This window comes from Geotrypetes seraphini, chromosome 1, assembly GCF_902459505.1.
Source record: "Geotrypetes seraphini chromosome 1, aGeoSer1.1, whole genome shotgun sequence".
In the NCBI taxonomy this organism is placed as follows: Eukaryota; Metazoa; Chordata; class Amphibia; order Gymnophiona; family Dermophiidae; genus Geotrypetes; species Geotrypetes seraphini.
This window is the reverse complement of record NC_047084.1, coordinates 316,419,940-316,440,624: the sequence shown is the minus strand read 5'-3', so window position 1 is coordinate 316,440,624 and position 20,685 is coordinate 316,419,940. Positions and strand designations below refer to the sequence as shown.

The window sequence follows — 20,685 nt, the reverse complement described above, 5'->3', positions numbered from 1 at the left end:
GCAAGACAAAAAGTTCGTTATGCGCAGCGTTCGCTGTACGAGGCGTCCGTTATGCGAGGCACCACTGTATAAGCCATTGTGCTGGTTGACATCTTTTTTTTTTTTAACCCTATGATTAGCAGATGGTGAAACGGCTGCTTTACGTAACTTGATATTGAACGAGAGCAAAAGTGCCAAAGTAACAGGCATTTGGAGATGAACTTAACATCAAAACTGATCAAAAAATGACAATTTCTTCAGAATACTGCGGTTAGATTAATTTTTGGTCTAAAAAGTTATGAAAGTGTTACATTAGCGCATTAAAATCTTCATTAGTTATCAGTTGAGAGGCGAATTAAGTTTAAATCAGCTTGCATAGTTCATAGTATATAACAGTTTGACTCTTCAGATAATCTGATTTTGCTTTTTTTCTCATTTGCATTATTCTTCCACCAGATTATGTGATACTTTAGTACTACATTTTCCACAGATTAGAAGAGTACGGTATAAATGACGGCTCAATTTCTCTTTTGCTTGCACTGCCTTTACAATTTGAAATAATTTACCTGCTTACATTAGGACTGATATCAATTACTTAGGTTTTGTAAAAATGTGAAAACTTTTTTTATATGACTTTTGTAATATTCACGCAATGATATTTTAATTATTGATTGCTTTTATATTTTCCCCATAGATTTTATGGCCTCTTTGAATATAAATCGCCTTGAACCTTTTTTGGTATAATGCGATTAATAAGTTGTGTATTAGATTAGATTAGATAAGAGTCATAGAAGACACATGTTGCTTCTGAGCAACAATGCCAAATAAAAGGTTCAGTTTTACCAGATGCCTTTTAATATTGTGTTCAGGCAAACAATGTGATTGAGCAAATATTCATAGTTTCACAGGCACCCAGGGAGTAATTTGGAAAAGGTCACCAACAATTAGATACTAGGGTGCTGCAAATTCTACATTGTTGCTTATGTGCATGGCCATGGGTAGGGATTTTCCTTCAGGAAAATCTGGTGACCCTATACATGTATAGCCGCTATTGTACACAAATCATGTATATTCATTGTGGGTACAGTCCATTCTCTTTATTTGCAACAGTATGGTTCCCAAAAAATGTTTGTGAACTGTGAAATCATGAATAACGAAATGCTGAATCTATGGGAAAATAGAGGTTAGGTTCCAGCAGTACATATTGTGCCTCAAAACCTCGTAAAATGAACAATCGATCTTATTGGGAAAATAGGGTTAGGTTCCTGCATGGGATAGTACTTGGAGTACCTGTAATTCACTCTCCAGATGCTTGGGGGCCATTTCTGGAAGAAAACACATGACCACAAAGTGAAAGCAAAGAAAGTGGGGTTAAAAAAAAAAAAAAAGAGATGGTCTGTGAATATGTGAACACAGCTGCACAAATGGGGAATATTGATAACAATTGATGCAACCGCGGATATGCGAAATCACGCACTGAGAACATGCGAATGGACTGTATCTTGAAAACCTGACTTGCTGGGTGTGTCCTGGGTTGAAAACCTCTGGTTTTGACTGAAACTTAATTCAGACACTGAAATGGTGACTGAGGCAGGAAGCTAGCAGAAACTGCTGCAAATTCCTTATCTCCTGCTTTTGAATACAGGCAGTCCTCGTTTTACGAACATCCGACTTACGTCGGACTTATACTTACAAAAGGGAGATCCTGTTCTATCTTTGGTGTCCCAATGCCCCCTACTCCCTCCTTCTCATGTTCCAACATGCCCCTCTCCCTCCCTCCCTCCCTCTCTCCCTCCAACATATCCCTCTCCCTCCCTGCATTCTGTGCCCCAAGTATGTGCCTCCCTCCGGCAGGTATTTACCTTCTGGCCGGCTCCCTCCTCCTTCCAGCCACAGTCATTTCTCTGCACAAAGCCTCAGGCAGCAGCTCCTACGCATGTCCTGCTGAGCTGGAAGCCTTCCCTCTGACGTGGAAGAGAGGGAGCACAAGCTTTGGACAAAGGATGGAAGGCAGGAGGAAGGGGGCATGAACTTGGGACACAGCATGGTGGGAGGGAGGAAAGCATGAGCCATAGGATGGAAGAATGGATGGAGGGAGGGAAAGAGATGCTGAGGTGGGGGAGAGAATACAAAGGGAGAATTGGGTGTCTGAGTTAGAGGGAAAGAGAGATGGTGCACATGGGGAGATGAAGAAAGAAGAGAATTGTTGGAATAGGGAGAGAATTATTGGACATAGTGGTGGGAGAGGAGTGAAGCAGAGATACATGGGGAAGAGAAAGATGAGAGGGATGTTGGATGTGGTGGAGGAGAGGGAACAGTGGGATTGGTGGAAAGGGATGCAAGAGGGGCCTCAAGGAGGTGGAGAAGATGGGAAGAATACTAGGATCTGAGTTGCATACAAATTCAACTTAAGAACAGTTTAAAAAATGGAACCTGTTCTTAACCCGGGGACTGCCTGTAGCTCATTCTGCTGATCAGGACCTGTTAGCAGCCATTGGTGAAGAAACACTTTCTCCAGTTCCTTCTGTGATGAGGGAAGGGGGTACTGAGGGGACTAGGAGTAGAGTTAACAGATATCTGGAAAAACCCAGACAGGACCTCCTTTTTAGAGGACTGTCCAGGTACCCGGATGGATTTTCCCGAGCTCAGGGCCACGTCTGGAGGGCCTCCGATCATGCGTGGATGTGATGCAGATGTGTGGGGGCAGAACAGGGTGGGGGCCACATGTCCTCTTTTTGTGGAGAAGAAATCTGATAACCCTAGGGAAAAGGGCACAGTAACAGGAGAGTGCAGTTGAGTGAGGGTGGGGCACAGGCAGGAGAAAGCAATTGATTGTGAGTCTGAGCACAGCAGTACCCTTATGGGGAGTGAAGAAAAGGAAAATGTATACAGCCCAGAGCTCCACTACTAGGTTCATAGTCTAAAGCGCGCGAGGACAAAGGCGCGCAGACAACCGAGCGGGGACAACTGAGCGCAGGACTTCATCGCGCCGAAGAAAAACCGTATTTTAAAGGGCTCCGACGGGGGGTGTTGGTGGGGAACCTCCCCACTTTACTTAATAGAGATCGCGCTGGCGTTGTGAGGGGTTTGGGGGGTTATAACCCCCCTCATTATACTGGAAACTTAACTTTTTCCCTTTTTTTAGGGAAAAAGTTAAGTTTTCAGTATAATGTGGGGGGGTTACAACCCCCAACATGGCAGCGTGAGGCAGCGCGATCCCTATTAAGTAGAGTGGGGGGGTTCCCCCCCACACCCCCTGTCAGAGCCCTTTAAAATACGGGTTTTCTTCGGCGCGATTAAGCCCTGCGCTCGGTTGTCGGCGCGCCTTTGTCCTCGCGCGCTTTTGACCCGTCACCCCACCACTATTCTACCACAGCCACTCCAAGCAAGAGAGTCACTGTGCATAGATTCTTTAGTAAAATATATATATATATATAATAACCTGAAAGGTAGAGAGTTTGAGGTCCAGATGTAACATGGCTGTTTTGTGTTTAGTTGAATATGACATGCTTATTAACTTTCTCATCTAATTCTATGGGTATTTATGCATACATATGTTAGGGCATAGACAGGGCCCCTGATAAACTGAAATTTGAGAGGGGGCCTCAGAGCCCACCAGCAGGCTATATCTCTTTCAACTTTCAGCAGACTTGGAGGCCTCTTCTAGCAAAAGGTAGGGTTAACAGACGTCCAGATTTCCCCAGACATGTCCAACTTTTCGAGAACATGTCCGGGGCACTTTGTCCAGATTTTGAAAAGCTTCCTCGAAATTGCGTCGTGCAGGCAGCAGGGGCGGGGGTGGGATTGGGGTGTGGTGGGGATGAGTGGAACTGAGCTGTCTTGGGGGCAGGTCTAGGGGTCTGGATTTTACTAAAGTAAAATCTGTAACCCTAGCAAAAGGCCCCAGGGCAACTGCCCCATTTTCCCCTCCCTCCCCACCCCCTCCCTCAAATGCCAGTCTTGGTTATAGGAAATAAGCAGGTGCACAAGTGCCAAAATTTGTCTTATGCTGGTTTGTATAAACCAGTGGTCTCAAACGGGCGGCCCGGGGGGCCACATGCGGCCTGCCAGGTACTATTTTGAGGCCCTCGGTATGTTTATCATAACCACAAAAGTAAACTAAAACAGTTTTTTGGTCATATGTCTCTTTAGCTATAAATGACAATATTATTATTAAGACTTAGCCAAAAGGAAAGATTTATAGACTATAAAGAGTTTTACCTCATGCAAAATTGTCATTTCTTTAATAAGACGTTAACTATTTTTTTTCTGTGGCCCTCCAAGTACCTACAAATCCAAAATGTGGCCCTGCAAAGGGTTTGAGTTTGAGACCACTGGTGTAAACCCAGCTGTTTAAACATCATGTCCAGCCTGCTCTGTGCATTGTGGACTGGGCCTCCTGGTTTTTGTGCTGTGACCTGTGAAATTTTTGATAGGTGTGCTATATAACTCTCTTTACCTCTCAGATGCACGCACCTGCTCCATGGCAAACTGTCAGTACGGTTGTGACGTGGTGAAGGGGGAGATACACTGTCGGTGTCCTTCCCCAGGCTTACAGCTGGCACCTGATGGTAGAACCTGTGTAGGTAAGTTAAAAGACCTTCTGGACAACCAGTCAAACCAGTTTAGCGATGATCGTTGGATGATCGGAGGAGACTTTAGTGCATCTAGCTCCCAGTAGGGTGGAATTGAATGTTTCAACTGTTGATACATAAGTGACTATGAGGTCAACCCTTGATACTCTTCACAAAGAAGAAAAACGTAAAAGCTTTTCTTCCCCAGGTGAGGTCTTATCATCCTGTGGTATGGTACTCAAGACAAGATTGTCACTCACCATTTAACTTCCCTTCTGATGAGGCTGAAGTACATTTCTGCTTTGTTATGCCGCTCTCCCGTCCAGTGCCTTTAAAATTGAGCCAGTGCTTCAGAGGATATAAACCGCTTTGAATTGACTCCCCCAGCAGTAGAGAAGCTTTCAATAAACATATTTAAACAGGACGTGCCTTATGCTGAGCTTCGTGCCTCTGGTAGGAAGGATTAAGGCATGAATTTGAAACAAATATATTTCTAGCATTTGTTTTCTCTCGCATCAACAAATCCCACTGAGACACAAATTAGCTTTCTAATTCTAGTTTCAAATGAGATTTTTATTGGGCTTTAGTGTTTACTAAATTAGAGAAACAATGATCACCGGGGCCATTAAAATGAAATACAGTCTAATTCGGCAGAGCAGTAAATAGACAACCGAACATTTTGTTTATACACTAGTTTTTCAAATTACTGCTGCTCTTTTAGGTTGTAAATTAATGAAGAGTAAAGCTCTCAAGGGAAATGCTGGTCAGGTAGCCCATGAGAAACATTTTGGGTTTGGTTTCATGGCCCCGTTCCTTCTTCACGCAGCTGCGAACATGATGCTTCCATTCTGAAATGGTTATGTAATTGTTGGCCGATTCCAGTTCAATTGGAATCGGACTCTACTGATGCCTTGATTCCATGATCTTCTGTTCACAGTTGCCTAAGATACCTCCACTCCAGTTTTAAGCCTAGCCTCGGATATTTAGCCTGGATTTTGACCAAGGAACAGTGTCGGGGACCTAGGCTCTCAAGTGTAAAGTTTTATTGGACTTTGATGAATTGTTTATTTAGTTTTACTAAGCGAGATACAAAAATAGAAAATTAATAAAATATAAACTTATGTTTTTACCCACAATTTAAAATAATGGGGTAGACAATTAGACATGCAGACCAACTAATACAAAAGGGGAGAGGGGATAGAACTACAATTTAGTATTTTTAAAGGTCAGAGGAGAGACATATGGAAAGAACAATAGGACGGGGAATCTAAAAAGAGAAAGAAGTGGCTGCAGATGACACACCTGAGGTACAGCCTGATTTGAACTTGGCTCCTCCACTGCTCTGTGTCCGCACCTGAAGCTTATTCAAAACTCGAGGGAGGCACCAGTAGTGTAGTAAAGATGGGGGGGGGGGGCGGAGAGGCAGTCCGCCCTGGGTACGGTCTTCCTAAGGGCGTGGCACTCTTCTTCCTCTCTACCCCTCCCCCCATTCTTCTCATTGCCGCGCTCGCGTGCCCCTTACCTTCCCCCCGTACATTTTTTACTTCTGCGGTGCGAGGTTGTTGCCGGTGTCGGCATTGGCACTCTCTCTGAAGTCACTTCCGGGACCTGTGCCTAGGAAGTGACGACAAATGGCAAGCAGACACCAAAGTGGGCATGCTGCTCACGCCAGAGAAGTTAAAAAGATACGGGGAAAGGGAAGGGGGCACGCATGTGGCAAGGGGCGAGGAATAGGGCAGGAGAGAGGCTCCACCACCCTGGGCACCGCTCACCCTTACTACACCACTGGGAGGCACCTTCTAATATCTTGATTTCATAGAAATAGAAACATGACGGCAGATAAGGGCCAAATGGCCCATCCAGTCTACCCATCTGCAGTAACCATTATCTCTTCTTCTCTCTAAGAGATCCCACGTTCCTATCCCAGGCTTTCTTGAAATCAGACTCACTGTCTCCACCACCTCTTCTGGGAGACTGATCCACGCATCTACCACCCTTTCTGCAAAAAAGTATTTCCTTAGATTACTCCGGAGCCTATCACCTCTTAACTTCATCCTATGCATTCTAGAGCTTCCTTTCAAATGAAAGAGACTCGACTCATGCGCATTTACGTCACATAGGTATTTAAACATCTCTATCGTATCTCCCCTCTCTCGTCTTTCCTCCAAAGTATACAGATTGAGATCTTCAAGTCTGTCCCCATATGTCTTATCACGAAGACCGCACACCATTTTAGTAGCCTTCCTCTGGTCCGACTCCATCTTTTATATATCTTTTTGAAGGTGTGGCCTCCAGAATTGTTCACAATATTCTAAATGAGGTCTCACCAGAGTCTTATACAGAGGCATCAATACCTCCTTTTACCTCCTTTTAACCTGTTTGGCAACCTTAAGATCATCACATACAATCACACTCAAGTCCCACTCTTCTGTCGTACGCTGAAGTTCTTCACCCTCTAAACTGTACCATTCCTTCGGGTTTTTGCACTCCAAATGCATGACCTTCCATTTCTTAGCATTACATTTTAGCAGCTAAATTTCAGATCATTCTTCAAGCTTCGCTAGGTCTTTCTTCATGTTATTCACACATAAGAACTTAAGAATTGCCATTTCTGGGTCAGACCAGTGATCCATCATGCCTAGCAGTCCACTCCCGCTCCCGCAGCAGCCATTAGGTCAAAAATCAGTGCCCTAATTGAGTCTAGCCTTACGTTCTGGTTCAGCAGGAACTTGTCTAACTTTGTCTTGAATCCCTGGAGGGTGTTTTCCCCTATAACAGCCTCCGGAAGATCATTCCAGTTTTTTACAACTCTCTTAGTGAAGAAGAACTTCCTTACATTTGTAGGGAATCTATCCCCTTTTAACTTTAGAGAGTGCCCTCTTGTTCTCCCTACCTTGGAGAGGGTAAACAACCTGTCTTTACCTACTACTACTAAGTCTATTCCCTTCATTATCTTGAATGTTTCAATCATGTCCCCTCTCAGTGTTCTCTTTTCAAGGGAGAAGAGGCCCAGTTTCTCTAATCTCTCACTGTACGGCAACTCCTCCAGTCCTTTAACCATTTTAGTCGCTCTTCTCTGGACCCTTTCGAGTAGTACTATGTCCTTCTTCATGTACGGTGACCAGTGCTGGACGCAGTATTCCAGGTGGGGGCGTACCATGGCCCGGTACAGCAGCATGATAACCTTCTCCAATGTGTTTATGATCCCCTTCTTAATCATTCCTAGCATTCTGTTTGCCCTTTTTGCCGCCACCGTGCATTGCGCGGACAGCTTCATTGACTTGTCTACCAGTACTCCCAAGTCTCTTTCCTGGGGGGTCTCTCCGAATACTGCACCGGACATCCTGTATTCGTGTATAAGATTTTTGTTACCGATATGCATCACCTTACACTTATCCATGTTAAACCTCATTTGCCATGTCGCAACCCATTTCTCGAGCGTGTTTATGTCACGTTGTAAGTCTTCGCAATCCTCCTGCATCTTCACTACCCCATTATGGGTGTACAGTGTGTCTCAAACATTTTAAGCTGCTGGCACACTAATCTCGGGATTTGGCTGGAGGGCACCAGGAAATGGCTGGACGTCGACATGATGATATCACAAGTATATGTGATGTCATCATGTTGACGTCTACACATGTGTGGAAGTCCTCCAGCTGTGGCCTTGAGCTTTCTATTATCGCTGGTGGGGGGGAAAGGGGTGCTGCAGAAGGAGAGATGAGGAGGAGAAGCACAGGCGCTGGCTGTCTGACTACAGGATGTGCCTCTCACCATGAGAGGCATGTCCTATAAGCAGTCAGTCGGCACTGGCTCCTCCTCACTGGCATCTAGGGGCACACTAGTGTGCCATGGCATACAGTTTGTGATACACTGGTATAGTATGACAGAAATGGTGACTATATGACAGAGTGTGGCAAAGCATGGCTTAGTCAGACATAGTACGGTGGTATCATGCATAGCGGAGGAGGCTATACATTATATTTCTGGGCAAATAAAGACCATATGACCTATCCAATCTGTCCATCCATGCCAACTAGTATCCCTTCCACTCCCTTAGAGATCCTATATACTTGTCTCGTGCTTTCTTGAATTCAGATACAGTATTGATCTCCATCACCTCCACCAGGAGGTCATTCCATGCATCCACCACTCCTTTTCATAAATATTTTTCCTTTGATTACTTCTGAATCTGTACCCTTTCACCTTCATCCCATTCCCCCCTCATTCCTGCGCTTCCTTTCAGTTGAAAGAGACTATTTAAAGGGCATGTGCCCAATATTGAATAGCACTTAGGCATAGATCCCACACCTAACTTATGGGCACTGGACTTACGCCCGCTGAAACCAGTTGTAAATGCTGTTGCCCAAGTTAGGCACACTTTGGCCAAATTCTTTAATTCCATGCCCCTTTTTCAGATATGTACTATGTGAGGCCCTGAGCCTTGTAGAGCCAGTTGTGTGTGCCAATTCTAATTGGTGCCAATTAACTGCAGTAAATAGTTGGGAGCACTCAATTATTGCCAGTCAAGGGCTGACTGATCAATTAAGTTGCACGCTCAACTTGGGTCCACACCCAAATTTCGGCATGTAATGTTGGGTGCCATATGTCGAATTCCCCTGTTAATGGTACCAGGAAAATTTTACCACACTTCTGCAACAGGGCATCATACGTTATTGTTTTAATTGTAAAAGTACTATTTTGTACAGTTAACTTAGAAAATAACAGATTTAAGGGGGGGGTGATTCATCAAAGGGCGCTAAACATGTTAGTGCACGTTAACTGTTAAAGATACCCTTGGAAATATAATGGATGTCTTTAGTGGTTAGTGCATGCTAACACATGTGTGTGCGCTAACGTGCTTTATCGCACTCTCATGAATTTCCTTCTTAGTGTTTTTTTTTTATTTTTAAAGAAGCTTTACATTAACATTAATGTTGATTTGTGGAGGCTTCTGTTGTTTCTGTGCAATTAGATAAAGAAAATAATGTTAGACATTTTACATTTCACTTTCTTTTCGCAGATGTTGACGAATGTGCCACTGGGAGAGTGGTGTGTCCCAGATTTAGAAAATGCATTAACACTTTTGGAAGCTACATTTGCAAGTGCCATAAGGGCTTTGATCTGATGTACATTGGAGGCAAATACCAGTGTTACGGTAATTCATTCAAAACATTTTACCGGCTCTTGTAGTCATCAAACAAATGTGATCAGTGCTTCCAAGTTGAGCATTGCATAAATGACACTTTATCATTTGTTGGTCAGTGCTTGTAAGACTGAAAGCAAATATTTTGTCATGAGGAGCACACCAAAAACTACTGGTAAAATAAATATCTTATATTGTACTAGTTGTTTAGCCCGTTACATTAACGGGTGCTAGCAGCCCTTCTCCCTTATTTTTACCTCCTCCCTGTCCAGCAACACCTCCCCCCCTTTCCCTGCTCTCCCCATATAGCAGTAGCCCTTCTCCTTTTATCTCCCCCTGTCCAGCAGCACCCCTCCCATTCCCTCCTCCCCCTGTCCAGCAGTAGCTCTTCTCCTTTATGTCCTGCTCCCCCCCTGTCCAGCAGTAGCCCCAGGAAAAGAGTGAGGATCACAGGACCAAAGCTTTTACTCCAATCCTCTTGATGCCTGACATCCAAGTAGGGGAAATCCACTCTCCCCACCTCCTTGCTCCTGCTGCACTTCCTCCTCGGCTATACACACGCACGCGCACACACTTACATACAGCTCTCCGGCTCCTCGCGCCCCTCCTCCACCTTCCACTTCTTCGGCGGGGGCCAACGTTTTCTTTATTTTGTTTTCTTTATTTTGTTTTCTTTTCGCGTGTTCCTCCATCACGGAAAAACAGCACTACCGGCCAACTTAGTCCCTTGCCGCCCCCTTCCCGCGGTCCCAACAAACGTCCTTACTCCAGCAGGGGTCGCAGCACTCTAAACATGCTGCTTAGCAGCCTGCTACTGCCCTGATTTGCTCTGCCCGACATGGGCAGAGCAAATCAGGGCAGTAGAGGAATGAAGATGACGCCAACGACCGGAGAGAGAGAGAGCCGCTGCAGCGTCTCTGAAATTGAAAAAAACTTCGGTCTTGACCTTTTTTTTTTTTTTTTAGTTGAAAGATGCGGCGGTGGCTCCTCTCATGATCCCCACCTGCATCGGAAGTCCGACGCAGGCAGGGATCGTGAGAGCAGCCACCGCCACGTCTTTCAAAGAACCGTAAGCCGCGCATGCGCACTTCCTATGTGTTGCTACAGCTCACGGAAAAGCGGCGCACACTTAGGAACTGCGCATGCGCGGCTTACCATTTTATTATATTAGATTCTGACTTCAATTGATTGCCAATGTAATTTCAAGTAGAGTAGGGTCACATAATTGAACTTATAGACTGAATACATCAGGTGAACTGCCATGTACTACACAATCTGTAACTGAATGATCAAAGTTTTGGAGCAACTAATATCACAGTAGTATAGTCTAGATCAGGGGTGTCCAACCTTTTGACTTCACTGGGCCGCATTGGCCAAAAAAAATGTTTCTGGGGCCGCAAAAACATGCAAACGCTGCAGTAAGACACAGGAGGGAGCCGGCAAGACAGTAAACACCCAGGGGCAGCAAAGGAAAACATTGCATCGCCCTCAACCAGGGTCACACAAAATACTTCACAGGGCCGCATGCGGCCCTCGGGCCACAGGTTGGACACCCCTGGCCTAGATATAAGTAAGACTTGGACTAACAATTTAAATGTGGCCCTTAAATTATTTTTATATTCTAAAGAAACTTTCATCAAAGGCTTCAGCTGGAGTTTCATGGATAGAAAGCTATCCACCTCCACTCCTAGAATCCTTGATGAAGCTTCAAAACTGCCCCCGCCCCCCCCCCCCCCCCCCCCCACACACACACACATTCTATATATGGTGCTTAAAGTTGTGGGTATTTATCACTATGTGTAGTCATCGTATGTACACAACTTAATTGATTAATTGGCCTAATTGTTGCCAATGATTGGCAATTAATACCTCATAATTTATGTTAAATGGAAGTTATGCATATAACTTGGTAGGCGTCATCAGTCCAAGTGAAAGGGGGTGTATGGTTTTAGGTTATATGCAAATTTATAGACTATGTGCCAGTGTGCACACAACTTAAGCGCAGGCATTTAGGCCTGGTTTTTGTTGATCTAAATAGGTGTGCCTAAAATTTATCACGCATAACTTTTGTAGAATTATGCTTAGCACTGCACTAGTCAGTGCTTATTTTTTTTTACGTGTGATTTATAGAATCAGCCCCTGAAAGTACGAGTATCAGAAATGATAACAAAACTTTGAGTGGGCCTAATATTATCGGAAGAACGGAGCCATAAAATCTTTGGTTTTCTCATGGTTTAGTTTGAGCTAATGGGGAGAGCCACTGGAACCATGGCCGCATCAATATTTTTCTCAGCACCGTATCAGCAACTAGAGAGATTGGGGGTAGGGACATAAACTAGTATGTTTGTTAACTGCAACTGAAAGGGTATTCCACTGTCCATGTAGTGTTCCTTCAGGAACCAGTGGACAATTTTGCTGAATTTTGTATCCAACCATTGAGAAATCTGTGGATATTCTTTTCTACTAGGGATCAAGATGTACCATATAAAGCAGTGGTCTCAAACTCGTGGCCCGGGGGCCACAAGCGGCCCGCCAGGTACTATTTTGAGGCCCTCGGTATGTTTATTATAATCACAAAAGTAAAATAAAACAGTTTCTTGATCATATGTCTCTTTAGCTATAAATTACAATATTATTATTAAGACTTAGCCAAAAGGAAAGATTTATAAACCATAAAGAGTTTTACCTCATGCAAAATTGTCATTTCTTTAATAAGACATTAACTTTTTTTTTCTGAGGCCCTCCAAGTACCTACAAATCCAAAATGTGGCCCTGCAAAAGGTTTGAGTTTGAGACCACTGATATAAAGTATACTCATCTCTATAAGTCAAAAAATTTTGACTTTGAAATCCCACCAATAAACCAGGGTCACCTTATTTATGAGACAGTCTCATCAGTGCCATGACATTCTTGCTATTGTGAGCTTCATAAAAGCAGGGTAGATAGTCTGGCTATACTGATCTTGTTTTATAGGGCAGACAGTGCTATATGTTCCTGATGTGGGAAGAACTCTTAATTCAGGGTGAGCTTGTACAATATTCAAACTAAAGAGATAAAATGTTAGAGGTTAGAAGAGGTGTGATAAAAATAAATACTGGTAATAGTGATTGTTTAAAATCTGTAAATCTTCTGGCTGGTTGAAAGTTTGTGCTGAACATGTACATTCCAATTTTGAAAACTAGGAGTTACGCTTATATTAATTTTGTTCTAAATGTTATGCATCTAAATGGTAACGACTTAAACTACTTAGTTATATACTTTTGCTTCTTGGTTGTACAAGAGTGATCCCTTTGCTCAAACTAAGTAAATAACCTGTGTTACATCCTTTTTTGAATGTTTCCAAGAAGTCAGGAAGTGTAGCATCTTTTTCAAATGAAAGCACTACAGCTGAAATGTCTATGAACGAAATATGCATTGTCACCAAAAGGGTTTTTTAAAAAACATTCTTGTTCTTTCTAAGTACTCGACAGTGTTAATTTTTCCATTACAGATATAGACGAATGTTCTGTCGGCAGATATCCGTGCAACAGCTTTGCTCAATGCTACAACACCCAGGGGTCATACAAGTGCAAATGTAAAGAAGGGTACAGGGGCAATGGAATCGAATGCACACGTATGTAATACCTCTCTTCTTGTCATGTCCTTCAAAGATAATAAGTGGGGCATCTCCAGATTACTAGTGCTCATTCATTATTTTCCTTTCAATAATAACATAACGTAAGAATAACCTTACTGGATCAGACCAATGGTCCATCTAGCCCAGTATCTCGTCTTGAAATCACAATGACGCCTGAACCAAGTGATAGCAAATTTTCATAATGTCTCCATTCTTTAATGTACAGTATGTTGATGTGCTGAACTCATGCATTATCAAGTTGCAGCCCTTGGCTCTTTGGAAATCACATGTTTGATTTTTCTTAGCTATTGGTAATACTTCAGGAGCATCAGCACTTGCCAAACGATCGCTTTAAAACAAGTGCAAACTACCTTACATTGGCTCTGTATAGCTTGAGAGAGGAGTTTCTGTTTATAACATCTACTTATAGTATTGTTTGAGGACATTGGCCATAAACATTTCCAGGTATGCTACCCGGTTATGAAACAGTGTATGACTAGATCGTACTACATTATTTTACTTCTAGAAAATAATGAAAACATGATGGTTTAATCAATTTACCACCAGAAACAGAGGAGAATGGTGGGTTGATTTTGAGTCACCAAAAATAGGATTTTTTTTCCTGGATTGTTACTATTTTGATCAAAGTGGCACAGTATGTAATTACAGGCTGGTTGTAACTCGGAGTCTATACACTCGTCCCTTCATATTCGAGGGGGCTAGGGGCAGAGCCAGCCTGCTGATACAGAAAATTCACAAATAACTTTAGGGATGACTCTGATCCATCCCCATCTACCTCCTGCCACCAAGACCACTCCACACTTTACCCGGTGGTCTAGCTGTGAAGTGGGGCAGGAGCGATCTTTCTACACTCCTGCCCCATTCAGAGCCATGAACAAAAATGGCTGCCCTAAGTTCCCACTGTAGTCTTGTGAGACTACGGGAACTCAGCTTTTTTTTTTATATATGGCTCTGCATGGGGTAGAAGCATAGAAAAATTGTTCCTGCCTTGCTTCACCTCTAGACCACCAGGTAAAATGTGGAGAGGTCCGGAAGGCAGTGGTGGGTCAGGGTTTAGAAACTTGCGAATACCCAAAGTCGTGAGTCTTAAACTTGTGAAAATGGAGGGGGGACCTGTATTTATTTTGTTCATATGGATTGCACTATTTTTGCTTATAATGTCTGTTTAATATTCTGTTTTTAATATTAATGCTGCTTAGCTCTATTTAGGATATCGCCAGAATATAAATTTAAATTAAATTAAGTCTAATATTGTCTCTTTTGAATTAACTTTTCAGCTATTCCTAAAGTTATGATTGAGCCACCAGGTCATTTTGACTTTGGCCATGGCAAGGATCCATCAAACCACGTATTGAAGGGCAATAGCACTTTCTCAAAGGGTAGTGGAGGTTACAGCAATAGAATTCCTGAGATTGAAGAGAGGGGAACAAGAAGGCCTCCTGCACCACCCCATATACCAGCTATCATTACACCAAGGCCTATACCAAGGACAACAGCAAGGCCCCCTCCAAAACCAATGACAAGGCCCCCACCAAAACCAGTGACGACAAGGCCAGCACCTAAACCAACGATAGCTATAACTACAAAGCCAATAACTAGAAGACCTGTTATTGTAACTACTGAAACCCCTGTTGAATGGTCTACGAAGCCAGGAGAGGTTATAGTGGATAACAGGATTCAGGTTGAACCTCAGAAACCAAGAGGTGATGTGTTCAGTAAGTAGTCTGTTTTTGCTTCTTTATTTGCTGGTCTCTATATTTATTTTATTGGAGCTATACCTGTTTTAAAAGCATCTAAATGCTAAAAAGGCACCAAACTGACTGGATGATAACTGGAGAGATTAAGGCATGAAACACCCCCCTCCCCCTCTTACTCCCTCAGTGGTCACCGACTCCCTCCCACCACCCAAAGATATGAAAAAAATAGTACTGTATGACAGATTCACATGGCTCACATACATCATCACAGCAGAGCAGAAGGGTACTCTTAAGGATTAAAAGTCCCGGGTACAGATGTCACTATAACTTGCTTATATTGTATGGTGAGCCCTCCAAAACTTACTGTACCTACATAAAGATGACACCTGCAGGCATAAGGCCTGGTGGTATACAGGTGGGAACAGAAAGTTTTGGATAGGTTTTGGAGAGCTCATCATACTATATAAACAAGTGACATCTGTACCTGTGGCTTTTAATATGACATTCATTGCAGTAATCTTTACAGCTCTCCTCTGCTCTACTGAGGAATGCTCAGCTGGCTGTGAACAGTTTGCAAAGAATGCTGGCTGCTTGGATGTCTGAAAAGAGTGCTTTTGTACGTTTTTCATGTGAAAGTCTTTATGTTCGAGAATGGTTTAAAAAAAAAAAAGATAGATGTACTAAAGGCCCAAAAGTCTAGATAATACATTTTCAAACAAAAATGATAGATGTCTTGCAGTTTTGAAAATGAACATTTTCTGTGCTGGATTTCTGGACATCTTTCCCCAAACGTTGAACTCAGACTTAGATGTCCTATTGAAAATGCCTCTCTATGTACTTACAGGGGGCCCTGTTCTAAAAAGATGAGACTAGGTTTGGGGGCATCTATGCTGTGTCACTTCATTTGATGTTTAATGCTCTCTATACCTACCTGGGAGCAACTGGTGGAGGAGTAACCTAATGGTTAGGTCAGTGGTCTAAGAACTAGGAGAACTGGGATGCAGCTCTTTGTGACTCTGGGCAAGTCACCTAGCCTTCCACTGCCCCAGGTACAAAACATATATCTGTATATAATATGTAAACCGCTTTGTTTGTAACCATAGAAAAGCAGTCTATCAAATCCCATCCTCTTTCCCCTTTCCGTTTAATAAGATGTTGTGAAGAACTTTGGGATCTACTGACTGAAAGACAAACACTGTGATCCTCAATAGTTTTTCGCCATCGGTAAAGTCTATTGTACAGAATCATTTGGGGACAGTTTTCAGTTTTGTGCTGTTGCAAAATACATTGGGACATTTATATCCATGTTACCTGTGGCTAATTCTCGAAACAGACCTACCCGTGCCTACAGAGTTCTTAGATACTAACCTATATACTTTATAACTGCAATTTCAATAGTGGCAGAGTGGAGGCAAAATACATGCATAGATTCTAAAATTAAATCTACATAAATTCTCTCCCCACAGCTCAATGCACCCCAGGAATGCCTTTCTTTGCTGTGGCTAAAACTGCATTGTGAATGTAGGCAAGTATTTTAAGCTGCAGTGAGAGAGAGAATTTTCATACGGGGGGGGGGGGGGGGAATCTAGCAGCTATTTCTCCAAAGACCGATTTGAAAATTGCCTTTAGAAACAGGGACAGAACCACCATATATATCAGCATGACAAAGTACAGCAGTGATCTCCAACAAGTGGCCCCCAAGACTTCATGCAGCCCCCAAAGCCCTCAAACAGTGGCCCTTAAACAGTTGGCTGAAATGCTCTTCAAATTCTGTAAATGCATTAATTTCAGTCTTGCCCTCTTGATATAATTGCAGACAATCAAGTGTGTTACTCAGGTGTTTCATTTATGAAATTTGCTACCACTGACAATCCATAATAAAGTAAATTTTTAAAACATATCCTTGAAATGTTGTAGAATCAATATTGATATTACTTTTTAATGTTTAATACCCAGTTTGAACAGGCAGGCCAAGGCAGTTTACAAAATTAGTAGAATGTGTAAGCTTCTGAGTTCAATATTTTTATTAAGCTTTATGAAAAGATACAGTCCAAAAATGCATTCAGATACATGTACGACACCGGGATCTCGAAACTAATAACACTTAGTGTAACACAGCAGTAACTACAATCAATTGTAATTGGGTTTGAAACCTTCTAAGAGATCCAAAGTACTTGGACTGTTTATAAGAAAACAGAAAGAAAGAAAGAAGGAGAGAAAAGATAAAAGAAAGAGAAGGAGAGAAAGAGAAAGAGAGAAGGACAGGAGTGTCTATGAAACAGATCTAACATAGGAGTCTAAGAATTTCCAAGGTGAGTTGCATAGTGTCATGTTCATGGATAGTCGAGCAATATTTTTCTTCTCATAAGCATATGATTCAAATTTATGATACATGCACAAAGATTTCCACCAAAAAGTATAATCCAATGATGAAGAGGATTTCCAATTCTTCAATATATGCATAAGGGCAGTCACAAACATAGTGTCAATAAGTTTAGGAGGACAATTCGAAAGAACAAAGCAGGGGTGCTGAGATCTGAGAATTATAATATCCAAAGAAAGTTCATCCGAACAGTTAGTAACATGCTTTATAGTGTCCCAAATGCGAGACCAGAAGGAGCGAACTGGAGTGCAGTGGAAGAGCATATGATCAAGGGTTCCGGCCTCCTTCATACAATTCCAGCATATAGAGTTTTGTTTAAGGTTGGCTTTCCACATCCGAAAAGGAGTCCATACCGCATTCCACATGACGAAGAACATTGACTGTGAAACTCTGGAAGATAAGAGAGGACGATTTGTCGAGGACCAAAAAAGATCCCAGTCAACATCAGTAAGAGGGGTTGTTAGTATGGATTCCCAGTGTTTCATGGAATGAGGAGAAAAGATAAAGGAGTTGTCCCTTAGTATGCTGTAAAATAAAGAGATTGCTTTGCCCTTCGATATAGCCAGTAAAGACCAATGGCGTATAGTGTGAATGGATAACTCAAAGTCAAATCGTAGGGACTGAGAGGATATTGCTTCAGTGAGGGAAAGCCATTGAGAAAATGTGGAAGGAGGTAATGAGTATGTAGAGCAGAGTGTGTTGAAAGGAACAATAGAGGTCTGAGTAGTTATTTGATGAGGAAACCATAGCCCAGCCTGCTGCCATCTTTTCCATGAAAGTGACTTTCCGTTGTGTTGGAGTTTGGGGTTGTTCCAAATAGACACAAATGGGCTATCTTTGATTGAAATTTCTGCTATCGCATCTAATAGATGAAGGGCATGCTGCGTCGCACTCAACAGAGAGTATCTTCTCAAATGTCTAGGGATTGGAATTGTTGCCATACAAGAGACATGTAGTGGTGTACATATAAATCGTTCCATCTCGAACCAAGCTGGAGGGTCCTGGGAACAGGGGTCCGTGATCCAATAAGCTCCATATTTGGCCAATGATGCAATATAGTAAAAGTAGAAATCTGGTAAATTTAAACCGCCATGAACTTTGGAGGCTTTCAATTTGGTAAGAGCAATTCGAGGCTTTTTCTTATTCCAAACAAATTCAGAAATTTTTTTATCCAGCCACTGAAAAAATGTTTTCTTACATAAAGATGGGAGCATTGAGAGGATATAGTTTATTTGGGGGGCAAGAGTCATTTTGATGGAAGCAATCCTGCCCCACCAAGATAAATATAGTGGAGACCAACGAGATATAGTGTTCAGGACTACGTTTTTGATTTTAGACAGGTTAAGATCTTGAGCGTGAATTGGATCTTTATGTATCAAGACACCTAGGTATTTCACAGCCCCACGCGACCATGGGAAAGAAAATTGAGTGAGGTCTGAGGGAGAAATATGATCATTAAGGGGGAAAATCTCCGATTTTTCCCAATTAACTGAGTATCCAGAGAGCAAGGAGTATCGAGAGACGATGTTAACGAGAGCTGGAAGGGAATTAGTAGGATCTCGGATAAAGAGAAGAACATCATCAGCATATGCCGCTAATTTAATCTGTCGAGAGGAAGTGGAAATGCCTTTAATTGAGGGACATTGACGAATGGCCGAAAGGAGAGGTTCTAGAGCTAGGTTGAATAATAAAGGGGAGAGTGGACAGCCTTGGCGAGTGCCTCTGTGAAGTGAAAATTTGTTGGAAAGGGAATTGTTGATCAAGATTCGAGCTGTGGGTTGTTTGTACAGGGTTTCAACCCATTTTATAAAGAACGAACCAAAATTATACCATTTCAGGATTCGGAAAAGAAAGAGCCATTCGACGCGATCGAAGGCCTTTTCAGCATCAACAGCCAGGCCGATTACAGGATCTGAAAGAGTTTTAGCATGGGCATTAACATGATGGAAGAGGCGTAAGTTATCACCTATGTATCTGTGTTTAATAAATCCTACTTGATCTTTGTGAATTAGAGAGGGGATCACTCTATTGAGTCTCAGAGAAAGAAGTTTTGCCATAATTTTATAATCTAGATTAAGAAGAGAAATGGGGCGGAAATTTTTAACCAAGGTGGGATCTCTGTCAGGTTTAGGAATAACTACAATAGTAGCCTCAGTAAAATTAAATTGTTTATCTGGAGTAGAATGTAGAAATTCATAATAAGTATGAAGATGAGGGGCCAAAAGAGTTCGAAATTGTTTGAAAAACTCATTAGTGAAGCCATCTGGACCCGGTGCTTTACTATTGGGCAGGGATGTAATTGCAGCTTCTATTTCAGATATAGTGATAGGGGAATCAAGTTCCATTTTTACAGAATCTGATAAGGATGAGTGAATCAAGGGAGCAAGAAAAGAGTCTATCTCAAAGTCAGAGGCTGAGTGTTCGGATTTATATAAGGAGGTATAGAATTGTTCAAATCTTTTTTGTGGCCCTCAGAGTTTTCTCGTATTCATACTTTGGCCCTTTACATGAAAAAGGTTGGTGACTACTGGAGTAGAAACTCTACATACGTAGAAGCAATCAAAGAAGTGAAACATTAGCCTTTCATAGAGAGAGAGAGTGAACTTTAAACAGGAAAGGGTAAGATAGATGACAGTTCCAAGCTGCTTTACCCTATTAAGAGGTGGCAAGCACATTATTTTCAGTATTGATGCATAAATTTAACGTAAATATTCAGTGCCGCTGTCCGTATAGGTAGTGGTGCGGAATATGAGGTAGTGCAGTCGCCATACTGATATTTTGCATTTAGGGTAGGGTTACCAGACATATCCTTTTTATAGAGGACTGTCCAGGGTCCTGGATGGACTTTCCAAAACTCGGCAGTTTGTCCAGGTTTTGGAAAGCCCCCGACGAGCTCTGGCTGCATCTGAGCATGCGCGGATGATGGAGCTTGTCAGAAAAAGAGTGGGGCTGGAGGTTGAACTGGGAGGGGCTGGGGTTGAACTGGGAGGGGCTAGGGAGGAACTGGGCGGAGCCAAAGGTGGAATGGGGCAGGGCTGGAGGTGGAACTCGGTGGGGCTATGTGTCCGGATTTTTGTGGCCCAAAAAATGGTAACCCTAGTTTAGGGCTGCTGTAAATGTGTAAGCTAGTGGTTAATATAGAGGGCTGAGAACCTGAGGAACCACCTTCAATTCTCACTGCAACTCATGATTCTGAGCAAGTCACGTAACCCTTGACTGCCCTAGGTACAAGACTTAAATTATGAGCCCAATAGGGACAGAGAAAGCACCTG

The 20,685-nt window shown here is 42.6% G+C and overlaps 1 protein-coding gene across 6 annotated transcripts in view; it reads left to right on the top strand.

Annotated features, from left to right (window-relative positions):
• Window positions 1-20,685, top strand: part of NPNT (nephronectin) — a 168,644-nt gene that overhangs the window by 108,113 nt on the left and 39,846 nt on the right. For all 6 annotated transcript variants that reach the window (XM_033956652.1, XM_033956628.1, XM_033956660.1 and 3 more), the window contains 4 exons: window positions 4,446-4,565; window positions 9,574-9,708; window positions 13,187-13,309; window positions 14,611-15,048. In XM_033956652.1, coding sequence (XP_033812543.1) covers window positions 4,446-4,565; window positions 9,574-9,708; window positions 13,187-13,309; window positions 14,611-15,048 — 816 coding nt within the window. The remainder of the gene's footprint in view (window positions 1-4,445; window positions 4,566-9,573; window positions 9,709-13,186; window positions 13,310-14,610; window positions 15,049-20,685) is intronic.